Here is an 11,934-nt window from a genome sequence, read left to right as displayed (position 1 = left end):
TATATATATATATATATACATAGAGGTGTATGTGAATTTTTATTTGTTGCATTGACCTATATCCAAAGAACATGCAGTGATTATTTCAGAATCCACATCCACAGAATTTCTGAGTTCTCTTTTATTATATTCTGTGATTGAAATATGGACTGACAGTGGTCAGTAGTGGCAGTCGTCAGCTTTGATGATCCTTACCTAATAGTAATTGAGCCAACAAGGGGCAAAAACCCTATAGACCCAGGGATTAAGGCCCAATTTACATGTCAGATTTCATTATGTTAGGACTGGAGATGTTGTGACTTACAATGGCAGCAACAGCTCTTTTTGGCAGTATAAAGGATTTTTACGGTCTTTATTCTGATAGTGCCAGGTATCCTATGACAACTCTGGAGTAGTCCTCGGACAGTTCAGGGGAAGTCATTGACAATTTCAGCATGTGTATAAAGCCAAGTTATCAGGCTTGTAACATCAGAAAAATAATATGGGTTTGGGGTTATACATAAATTTCTGTATTTCACAGGGAAGACATTTTTTGTTGTTTTGTGCTCTGTTGGGATACTATTTTGGGATATGCAATGTAAGCATAAAAATTATACATGTACTGATTTTTCTGTCTATGGCATATACATGTGTAATGAGGACTGTGTGGCCAGAATCATTCCTCTGTCCCATTATTGCATCCAACGCAAACATGTCCTAATGACATGCCCTGGGATTAAATGCAGCATCTGGCTAAGCTGCCTGGAGGTACTACAGAACAACAAAGTCTGAAGAAAGTTAGATCCAGACATCATTATTTTCAACAAAGGGTATTAATGTACGATTGGGTCGAAGGTCCACAAACCTAACTACATTTTGTCTATCATTCATTGACTGTCGTTATACATGTAGCGGTACATGTGTGTTTCATCTCTGAAGTTTTCTCAAGGAATGCTCAGAAAAAAAGTTGAAGAATAGCCAAGAATTTATCTGTTGGCATGTACTGGGAAAAGCACTTTTTTTTGTTGGCATTTGTTTCAGTTTTCTGGCCGAACCAAAAGAAAAGCCAAAAAAATAGAATAAGAGAGCCTGACAAAATGTCTGAAAAAGCTTTAAAAAATGTCTGAAAACAGGCCTAAAGTCTACTCAGAGATAATGGAAGGCATAAGCTCAGTTAAGTTTTACATTGTAGATGGAAGCCTCAACGAAGACATTAATATTACATGTACACAAGTGTATGTCCTGTACAAAAATTGTGTCAACCCTTAACAATTTCATCTCAAAGTACATGTACAAATGTATGGCAGAATCATCAACAAGTTGCTGTTGGTCAACTAACCACAAAGGAGAAGTAATGCAGCTTTTCTTAAACTTCAAATGCTCACCATAGTCACACAAATCTGGTGATTTGCTCAGTTGAATTGGATTAAGTATATTTGAACTTGCTGGGATTAAGAAGGGATTAAGGTGACAAATCCAAAGGGACAGATGTGATATTATCTTTCAGGCGAGGTGTCCATATGGCTAGATCTGATGACCTTTTGGTCACTTCAGATGGACAGAATGGCAGGATCAGAAATTCTCTGAATTCTCTGTCATCTACCCTGGTATACAGTCTACCATGGTGTAGGTAGGCTCTCTTCAGGTCTGTAGTAGTTCCCCGCCGCCCAGCTCAACTAAGGCTCACCAGTCAGAGTTTTGCCTGACGGGAGTTAAGTACTGTGATAGACTGGGAACACATCTATAGGCCTGTTCCCTCCTGGCTTTCGTGAGCTGAGGCTGAGTGCCATTCCTATCAAAAGCGGGCCTGCTTATCAACTCCCATCATGTAAAACTCCTACCGTGGGCCTAGTTGAGCTGGGAAGTGGGGAACTACACAGTCATGTACTACTGGCTCGAAGAGAGCCTAAACCAGGGGAGACTGGACACAAGGCTATCTGTCATCTGACCAGGGCTACACTGAAGTTGAGGATGACTTGTACACATGTGTCTTGTTGAAAAGACAAATGTTAACACATTTCACCATCATTTCTGTCTGCCTTCCCTCTTTCTTTTTTTGTTCTTCTTCAACAGTTCTTGTTCCTGCTTGTTGCAAATCTATCAACTAGATCTACGGTAGTCTATTTTATACATGTATGTATACACATATACATGTATTTGTAGGTCTGCAAAATTTAAATCTTCATTGTAAACCTTACCAGTTGCTTTTACATATCAGGGTTCAGAACCGGTTGACCGAGATTCGAACCCTCAATCTTGGATCAAGTGCGATCCTAGCCATTAGACTAGTGCCTGTGCTAATCTACTGGCCAGTCTGCCACTGTATGTTTTGCCCCTTCCCAGGACGACCAGTGTTTATATACAACCACAGACAAGCAAATGTTATGAAAAGGGAGCAGCAACAAACAAACAGGGAGACATTGGGGAGGCTTTACATGGCCTCCCCTAGGGATGACAAATATACTCTCTTCTCAAGGACTGTCTTGTGCTATTTTGTTGGGCAGACAAGAGTTCTTGCATGCAAACATCTCTTGCATGGGGATCTGGAAGAATACAAAAACTACTGTCAAGTTTTACAAAGTACAGTTGTACCAACATAGAGCAATCTACACAATTGCAGAACTTCTAAAGTTGATCTTTTTTGCAAGCTTTTACAGACATGGAGGATGGTTGGTTACCATTACAGAAGATACAGAATGATACTTTCCAAGCAGAGGTTGATTGGGAAGATTGTGACCCTCTACTGTGCACCATTGACAGCCGGCCCAATCGACAGTGGCCTAGTATTGGATAGTGTACATGTCTTGCCTACTTGATACTGTCTTGCCTACAAATGTATTGGATAGTACTTTGCCTTTTGGATAGTGTCTTAGGTATTGTTTACATGTATTGTCTTGCTCTATTGAATAGTGCCTTATGGATACATGGCCTCTCGTTGGTTGGTTAAGACTTTACCACCGAAAGATTTGGTTGGAGATACAGATACATGTACATGAAACTGAGGTGTACATCTACATGTAATGAATTGTGATTATAGACTGAGTTGCATTTCATGAAGATGTATTGTGTAACAATTAAAATGATAAGTCAGCAAATATACATGTGCATGTATACACTGTTTTGAATCTGTTTCTCTTGCTATGAGAAGTGTTACCTGTATGTGACCTTCCTGGCCCCTAGCTGTGCTATTTGTCTCATCAGGGCCACATTTATTACATAAGGCCACAACAATTTAATTTCTTGGTTAACGGATTTTTCTAGAAAAATAATGGAGCGGGCGGGCGAAAAAAAAATAAAAATAAAAACAGGCCTAGGCATCCTATTATGGCCCAAAATGGTACGATAGGAGCCATGAAGTCAACACACCAGGCTGGTTCAAAATTTAAACAATGAATTTTGAACTTTTAATGATACCATTGCATTGAAAGGTGGAATAACTGTAACAACTAGGATGAAAAGGACTGTTTTCAACTGTTCAGGGCATAATATGAAAATTTTGCAGTTGATTCTGGATTTTTATTTTTATTTGCAAATCAGAAAAAAATGAAGCGGCGAATCCGTTAACCAAGAAATTAAATTGGTGTGGCCTAAGGCCAGCAGATATCTGGGAGCCGCAGCTCAAATATGTACCTTATCCCCCACCTGTACATGTTTGTCACTTATCTTCAGTTTACCAACAAACCCTGGGGAGGTACATGGACTGCCTATTCTGTCGTAGATAGGACACTCTAGTTCTCTCTATGTACGTTCTGTAGTTGAGATATGTTCGTTTTAGGTACCTATAAAAACCCATACAAACGTACTTTGTAAACCAACATGTTACTACTGGATGCAGATGGAAACTTGTTAAGTAGCCTCGGCTGAGCACATTTTCCTCGGTTAGATAAAGGTTGGAAAACACTTGCACACACACACACAAATATCATCATGAATGTATTACAATGTGAAAATTCGTTATTTTTACTTAATAAAAAAGAAGGGTCAACACAAAAAGACGCAAACTTCATGTGTAGAATTACATTAAAATTTGTTTTACCCAAAATGTTAGTAGAAATAGAAACTTAACCTCTATGTTTTTTTCTACAGATCTTAAGAAGAAGCTGGTATTCTGATCTTGAAACTGCAATAAGGACTGATGCCTAATGACTCCTCGGCACATGGAAAGATCAGGTACATACATGTAATTGTGTCTGGTGGTTGCCAGGTGTTCTGTTGGCACTACATGTATGTTGTGCAAAAGGGCACTGACAGAAACTTACCACAGGGTCCCATTTCCACTAGCAACTGTACAATGAACATGATATAATAATTACAAAATGATGCATGATGCAAAAGTAGTATCTAAAAACTACAACACACAGAACGTTAAGAAATTTGTTGATTCATTCCTTTAGTGATGTATCAAGTTTTTGGTCGCTCATTGGTCACAGCTTATAGTGAGGAAGGGGTGTAGGTAAACAAAAATCTCTGTTCTTTATCTAGGTGCCAATTTAAGTTTGTATATGAGAAAATAATGACATTACATGTACATGCAAATAAGATACATTTAATATTACTTGAAGAAATGTGCATCAATATTTATAAAGTTCCTTTTTAATAAAAGAAACAAGTGGAAATCGTAAATGGGTACTAAGACGAGTCAGATTGCATATAAATAACTCTGAAGAATGATAATTGTGCACAAATTTTTGTCAGAAATTTATGTCAGCAATGTCAGGTATTACTATCAAAAGATTTAAACATTTATTTGCATTTTTCCATACCGTCCTTCTGTGTGATACTTTTGGTTTATTGTGTTTGCATTCTATACTTATGTTAAGTAGGTTATTCAGAAAAATTGATGTTTAACATATTCAATGTCAGAAATATGAAGTTTCTCCTTCAACTTGTTCCATCCTTGTTGTGTGGTTCAAGAAATATTATTTCAGACATTTTTTTCACATGAAATAAGATATGCACTAAATACTGTAACAGGAACTATATTGACGTGATTATAACACAGTCATGAAACTAATCTGATGAATAATTTTGATGTGTGCCTGCTTTTTTATTTAACTAATTTTACTGATATTACCATACTTTTGTTCCGCTCAGGTTATACATTGTGTGTACAATGTATATTTCAGGGGTAAGACTCTTATCTGATTGAATTGGTGACAGTAGAGATCCTGATTGGAGTCTTTGTCCGAGTATAAAGGCTTGTTATATGTAATGGTAAAAATAACTAGATGTGTATTAAAGAGTAAAACACCTGCTATTCACGTAAGAATCTAAAACACCATTTTTATTGTCACTGACCACAATACTGACTTGGATACAAATATTTACTGTACACTATGTGTGATAGTGTAATGGTCCATACAAGTGTGTTAAATACATTAAAAGTTGAAGACACCTAAATTGTTAGATGTTGGTTACACAATGCATTGTGTAATACTATAATGATCAAACTGTAGCCAGCATTGAGAAACCATAAGTTTGTATTAACTTTGATCCTTTTCTTAGTTTTAAAACCCAGTAACCCATAATCCATAGACTAGCTAACCTTTGTCTCTTGGATAGAGACATTTTCAGAATGGTCTGGATAATGCCTTGTCTTTCTGTACATTGCTTAGTGGAACGTGTAAAAAAACAATACAATATGAAATTGCAATATATCAAACAAACCGATGAAACATACATATGACGTGAAAAAATGGTAAGTAGCCTTGCTGCTGATAACATGTACAATGTACCTGTCAATATGTACAAATGTATGCTACAACATTGTATAGGACTCGCTGGCTGTGAAGTTGCCAGCAGGTTAAAAGTAGTGAAAAATGTATATTGTCATCAATCTCGATGTTACACATGATTTCACACTTTGTATTTAAGGACATATTAAGCACTTGAGTCAAAAATATCCAGATACATGTTGTACATGCTTAAACATATTAGTGTAGACATATTAGTAAACATGGATGATAAACAATAAAGTGATATTTTTTCACTTCCCAATCACATATTGGATCCTAGATCTTAACCTCCTTGCAAAAACTCTGTTCACAAAATTGTGCTTTATTTTTTCTTGGTGCATGTACATGTACATTTATCTTAGATGGATACTTGTTTGTAACATATGTTCCCCTCCCAAAACTTCATCACATACACATACTACTTAGATCATGTCAGAAATTACATCAGGAAACAATTCAATTTTTGTCTAAAATTCTCATGACACTGTAAAAAAAGAACAAGAAAATTCCATCTTTCAGTAAAATGATTGTCTGGGACTGTTGAATTTGTTTTGAAATCTCTTTTCTGTCATTTTGACTAAACTGATTCAAACTTACTCTCCAAGCAGAGATTTAGGCCTCACTTATTTATGAGTTAGCCTGGGGATAAAAGTACATGTATGACGTTGGTTTCAAGAATTGTGACTGCTGATACATTTATAACCAGTCCTGTTACATGTTATGGTCGGTAAAAAAAGAAGATACACTGAAAGAAATGACAAACTTATACACAGTCAGTAATCAATGAAAAACAATAAATACACACACAAACAAACAAACAAAATGAAATATCTTGCATGACATGTCAATGTAACCAAACGTGATAGTGTGGCACAGTGAAATTGGAAAGCTCACTGTTTTAAGCTGTCCAACGTATATTTGGTTGTGTCCAAAGCATTTCATGGTGTGAAGTTTCTTTCATAGGTCGGTATACATACATGTACTTCAGGTTACTTCCACACATTCTTTTGTATAAACACAAACAACAGAATGCTTAACATACATTGTAGAATACTTAAGTTACAATATGACATAACCTTAATACACATCCATACAAAACATACACGTATTCTTACTTTCTTTCTATTCTTAAACACAAAGTTATTATGTACAATACTATTGTAGTGGGCTGAAAAATTCAGCCCGACAAAAAATGATCAAGTATTGATAAAACAAACACCAAAAACCCTTTTGATATATTCAGAAGTAAAGAAGAAATTTTTTTGTAATAATTTGTGGTATTATTTTTACATTTGTGAAGGCAAGCCAGTTGTCTCTGGAAATGTCGTTGTCACAGGTTAACAGGACTGTCTCTTGTGTGGTGCAGCACTTCAGCAGAATGTACCGTGACTGCGCAAAACTGGCAGAGGTTGTATTCACGCATATAATGATGACATCCTGTCTATAGTTTTCAAATGCTGTGTCATATCATCATCATTCTATATATATCTGCAAACTTCTGATGCAATGTACATTGCATCAGAAGTTTGACCAAACATCCAATCAAAACCGTGAGAAATCCAGTTCCGCGCAGGCGCAGTACTCTCTGCTGATGTGTTTTGTGGTGCAGGTCATTCAGAAGATGTGATCAAAATCATGTACTGTCCAAAGATTCAAAGGCTGTGTGTGATTTGCACAGAGGATTTGTTACAGTAGAAGGGGATATACATATCATCTATATATCTCTTCTTTGTCTGAAGACATTGCAAGAGTGTATGAGGCACAACCAGTTAAGGCACCAGATTAGCTGTACACATGTATCTACATGTATGTATATTGAATCACTAGCAGGGACGAAACCTTGTTGTAGAAACCTTATTACTTAATGTAAGTGTGAAATGCCAAGGGCAATATCTGTTCCATTTTAAGTGTGGGCTAGATAACATTCTAACTCAATAATATATATATGACAGAGTAATTTGTCATCATCATATTCTGGTTGTCTATTACCAATTTTTTTTTCACAAATGTTTTCACTCAAATTTATTAGTTTCTTTCCTAAGTTTGACATCTTGAATTTTCTTCCAATCAATCTTCCGAAAAATAATTAACCATACATGTACAACCTTGCCAATGATACGTAATACATTATTACACAGGTGCTTCTGAAAAGTCTTGATACCCTCAAAGTTATTGCTGTAGAAGTTGGTTGGCTGATGGTGGTCACATGACAATCCCTGTAACAGTGAAGATTGAAGAGATTGCACTGTTCTGCAAAGCATGCTGGGATCAGGGGCACCCAGGCACCATACACATCCACTTGCCTCCTGAGACTTCATGCTGTGGCAAAAGAAAAGAAAAAAAGTTGTGACAACTATACGTGAAATTCAAACCATCTTTCTTTGCTACTGATCCATCCTTCTGCAACTGTTACTTACAACATGGATTGATGTTTGACAAGTGAAGTTTTATGAGGTATAAATTGTTGCCAGGAATGACCGTGACCTGTGCCTGGATGTCACATCATCTCCAATGACCAGCTACATGTTAAGTTTCACGGATGATTAAGTACTGATCAGAGGGGATTAAGGATGGGAGTGAATAGTTTGCCTCAAAGAGGATAAGAATAGCTACAAATTTTGCCATTACTAGGCACATGGAAGCAGCACATGGCCTCCACAACATGAACTGTCATGTACATTTACATAGTGGTGTGTTAATGTTCACACTGCTATTGGATATCTTACTGAACTATCTCCCTTGTACATTTGTGAACAATTATTTTGCAATATCTTTTCATCATTTCTGTGGACATTTCATTTAAATGATACAGATTCCTTGTCACGCAACAAGCAGTCATGCTAATCTTTCACACCCTGTGAGTAATCTTATTCACTAGAAAAGTTGTAGTGCATATAACACTCATTTCCTGAAAAGGTTACTCTAGTAAGATACTGGTGTATGATCATTGTTTCACTGGGGCACATAAATTAATGCTTTCCAGTGTTGTTGGCACTTATCTTACTTCCTTTAAGGAAGCTTAACCACCCAGTCCAACAGTTCCCATTTGTATGACACTTAAATCAAGTTGAAATGACACAGAAACCACACAAAATTTTCATTGAATTGTTTTGCTTCACTGTCTAGCCAGTATAAAGTTCCAGTCCCACTGTAGTGTACATGTATTGAACAATTTGGAAGCTAAGCATGAACATCTGTTCATAGAGGACTGAATACCTATAGCTGGTTATTATTAACTCGACTCTCCTTCAACTTGGTAACCAAGAATGATGATTGACTTTTCCTGTTTTTCTCTCCTAGCCTGATGTCAGTCAAATTGTAATTAGTAGTAGGTGACATATGATATGACTCATGGTTTCAGTCCTTTCTATAGCCAAGGCAATGTTGGTCCATATGGAAAATAAATTATAGGGGTTATCTCACTTCCTTTTTGCAGAGACAGGACAAATAACTTTCTTTTGTGGACAAAGACTTCAAGATTTTAAGGCCAATCACTCCTTTAACTGTATGAGCCATAGAGCATGATAAAAGTTCTGAGGCTGAAACAGGTTGAAATACTTTTTTCCTTAGGTTGCCCATCAATATTTAAGGTTGCCAACTTGCCATCAACACTAGCTGTTTATTTTTTAGAAGGCAAGCCATAAGCCTGGCCACTTGTGAAGGTAGCGCTCACATGCTGGCCATTACAGCACACAGTGTACTAGCCATAAGATGGGTTGCAGTAAACTTTGAAAAGGTCACTTTGTATGGCATTGTAGGGGGCATCCAGCATATATAACAGCATTGCAAAAAATGTTCACTGGCACACCAGGCTGAAGTTTGAAAGGTATATTACTCCTTATCCTGTCCTTACAGTGGCAGACAGGGTCACAAAATAGGTTTTGTATCAGGATTTGTCCAGCCTTCCTGACGGTCGGTGTGTCATCCTAGTCGTCCATGCTGTCATTTTGGGATTACAGATCGGTTCCTTCAGAGGCATTAGGAAACAGGATGTCCGTATTGTCGGGGGCATCCTGTATCGTAAGCCAGGATTTGTCGGATTGATCTGGCGTGATCTTCAGTACAATTGTTGCCTTTGTGAGGTGTAAGACCAGTACTGTGTAGTTAAAGGGCAGGGCGAAGCCTAAACACCTGCGGTGGGAGTTTAGCAATGACCTCTCATCCTTCCAGGCTAAGCAAGCGATACAGGCCGTCAATGGATTCTTTCACCCATCCTTTTATACAGTACAATTTTGTTGCATGTTCTCCAAAGCTTTAATGACAGTGTGTTGTGTTAGCAGTTATCCTGATGTACAAGTAATATGTGAAGGTGGCAATTTTCTCATATGTGATTTATGCTTTTATTAGGCTGTTTCCTAGACTCTGGGAAAAATAGTGATATGTAGCAACTGATGGAAAATGAAATTGATAAATCGATGAACAAAAGAGGATCAACTGCAGTGCGGAAAAGTGAGAAAGGATAGAAAACAGCCTTGTATATACAGTGGTGTCGTCATTTTCTATTTATCCGAGTTTGCATTAAGCCACCTTTTATAATGCACCTCCCCACCACACCCAGAGATAGCAATGTCAGATTAAGTTTTTCAAAGTTATATCTGGTACTTTAGTAAGTCTTACGGGCATAGAATATTTCATCTTGTTGTAGCAAAGCTGGAGAGATTTGTCATAAATGGCTTGCCACCCATGGCTTAAATCATGTAAGAACTTGCAATGAGTAACACATTCAAGCATTGTTAAAATGGTTTTCATCTAAGTCAAAAATCACATCACTTCCTGACTCTTAAGCCTCAAATTTGTGCAATGTTAAAGAAAAGAACACCATAGTATTAAATGTACTATATGTATACATCTTACTATCAGAATAGATACTGACTCAACTATTCTACAGCTTGATAGGACTAAGTATGGTTGATATTTTAATAACCTAAATACAGTAGCTGTCTTAAATGACCCAGACTAGATAGATACCATTCAATGTCTGGGATTCTGATCTCTATTTGAAAGGAATCAGCCTTGGGAAAGATACATTGTACATGTAACAAGGGCTCAATATCTTTGTGTCAATTTTGCAACTTTGAGTTGTTGAAGTCATCTTGACCTTATTGGGTTTCTCCCTTTTCAACCATGTTACTTTTCTTTTGCCTTTCACCTTTAGAAGCAACCTAAAGCTCGCTTACTTTGGAAAAATTGGCAAATACATGTATATGCATACATTTTGTAGCTTGAAGTACATGTAAGGTGCCCTTGCAATTTGGAAACTCACTTTTCAACTTGAAGAAGTGAGTCATTCCTATGGCATCTCCATACAGGATGAAATGGAAATACCCTTGCTTTAACTTTTTCTCCAAATCTTGCTGCCTAACCTCATGATTAATAGAGAAGTAATAGCCAAGCAGTGTGCTAAGGTTAAAAAGACCTTCAATTTAACCATTGATTCTGATAAAATACAACCAGTCTCATTTATAAATGTTTCCCTTTATAAAAAAGGGATAACATTAATGATGCTAGGGTTGTACATGAACTTGTACTGACTCTCCCTACAATATACATGTACAATCATGTACAATCACATTGTACATTTTGTATAACATTACTAGAGGACTCCTACACAGTAAACCTGGGAACTGGAAATGAACAGGTCAGAGTAGAAGGGACTGCCTTTGTCCATGGGATTAGAGATGACATTGACCAGAAGGATTTTAGTAGGAAATCACCACTCTAATCACAGGGTGGGGGATTAGCTCAGGATTAGCCAGGACACTATCAGGGCCACTTCTTGTATGGAAACCATGACTGATAAAAGTTGGTTCTTCTAGTGGGATTCAATTATTCTAGACAAGCATTATGTTGAAATACATATTGCATTATTGATATTTTTTAATTAGATAAGGCCACACCAATTTAATTTCTTGGTTAACGGATTTTTCAAGAAAAAAAAATGGAGCGAGCGGGCGAAAAAATAATAAAAATAAAAACAGGCCTAGGCATCCTATTATGGCCCAAAATGGTACGATAGGAGCCATGAAGTCAACATACCAGGCTGGTTCAAAATTTAAGCAATGAATTTTGAACTTTTAATTATACCATTGCATTGAAATATGGAATAACTTTAACAACCAGGATGAAAAGAACTGTTTTTAACTGTTCAGGGCAAAAATATGAGCATTTTGCAGTTGATTCTGAATTTTTATTTTATTGCAAATCAGAAAAAAAATGAAGC

General features: G+C 36.9%; 2 protein-coding genes across 2 annotated transcripts in view; one reads left to right on the top strand and one right to left on the bottom strand.

The window, feature by feature from the left end:
* LOC109471952 (cyclin-dependent kinase 7-like) overlaps positions 1–5,721 on the top strand; it is a 30,378-nt gene extending 24,657 nt beyond the window's left edge. Inside the window, exon 12 of the mRNA XM_019771497.1 lies at positions 4,066–5,721. Coding sequence (XP_019627056.1) covers positions 4,066–4,091 — 26 coding nt within the window. The 3' untranslated portion in view covers positions 4,092–5,721. The remainder of the gene's footprint in view (positions 1–4,065) is intronic.
* A 1,466-nt stretch (positions 5,722–7,187) lies between these two features.
* Positions 7,188–11,934, bottom strand: part of LOC109471964 (cysteine-rich motor neuron 1 protein-like) — a 38,998-nt gene continuing 34,251 nt past the window's right edge. Inside the window, exon 4 of the mRNA XM_019771513.1 lies at positions 7,188–8,033. Coding sequence (XP_019627072.1) covers positions 7,983–8,033 — 51 coding nt within the window. The 3' untranslated portion in view covers positions 7,188–7,982. The remainder of the gene's footprint in view (positions 8,034–11,934) is intronic.

The sequence above is a fragment of the Branchiostoma belcheri genome, unplaced genomic scaffold, assembly GCF_001625305.1.
Source record: "Branchiostoma belcheri isolate BF01 breed outbred unplaced genomic scaffold, Haploidv18h27 scaffold26, whole genome shotgun sequence".
NCBI classification, from domain to species: domain Eukaryota; kingdom Metazoa; phylum Chordata; class Leptocardii; order Amphioxiformes; family Branchiostomatidae; genus Branchiostoma; species Branchiostoma belcheri.
Note: the sequence above shows the minus strand (reverse complement) of the source record. Positions and strands in the feature narration are given on the sequence as shown.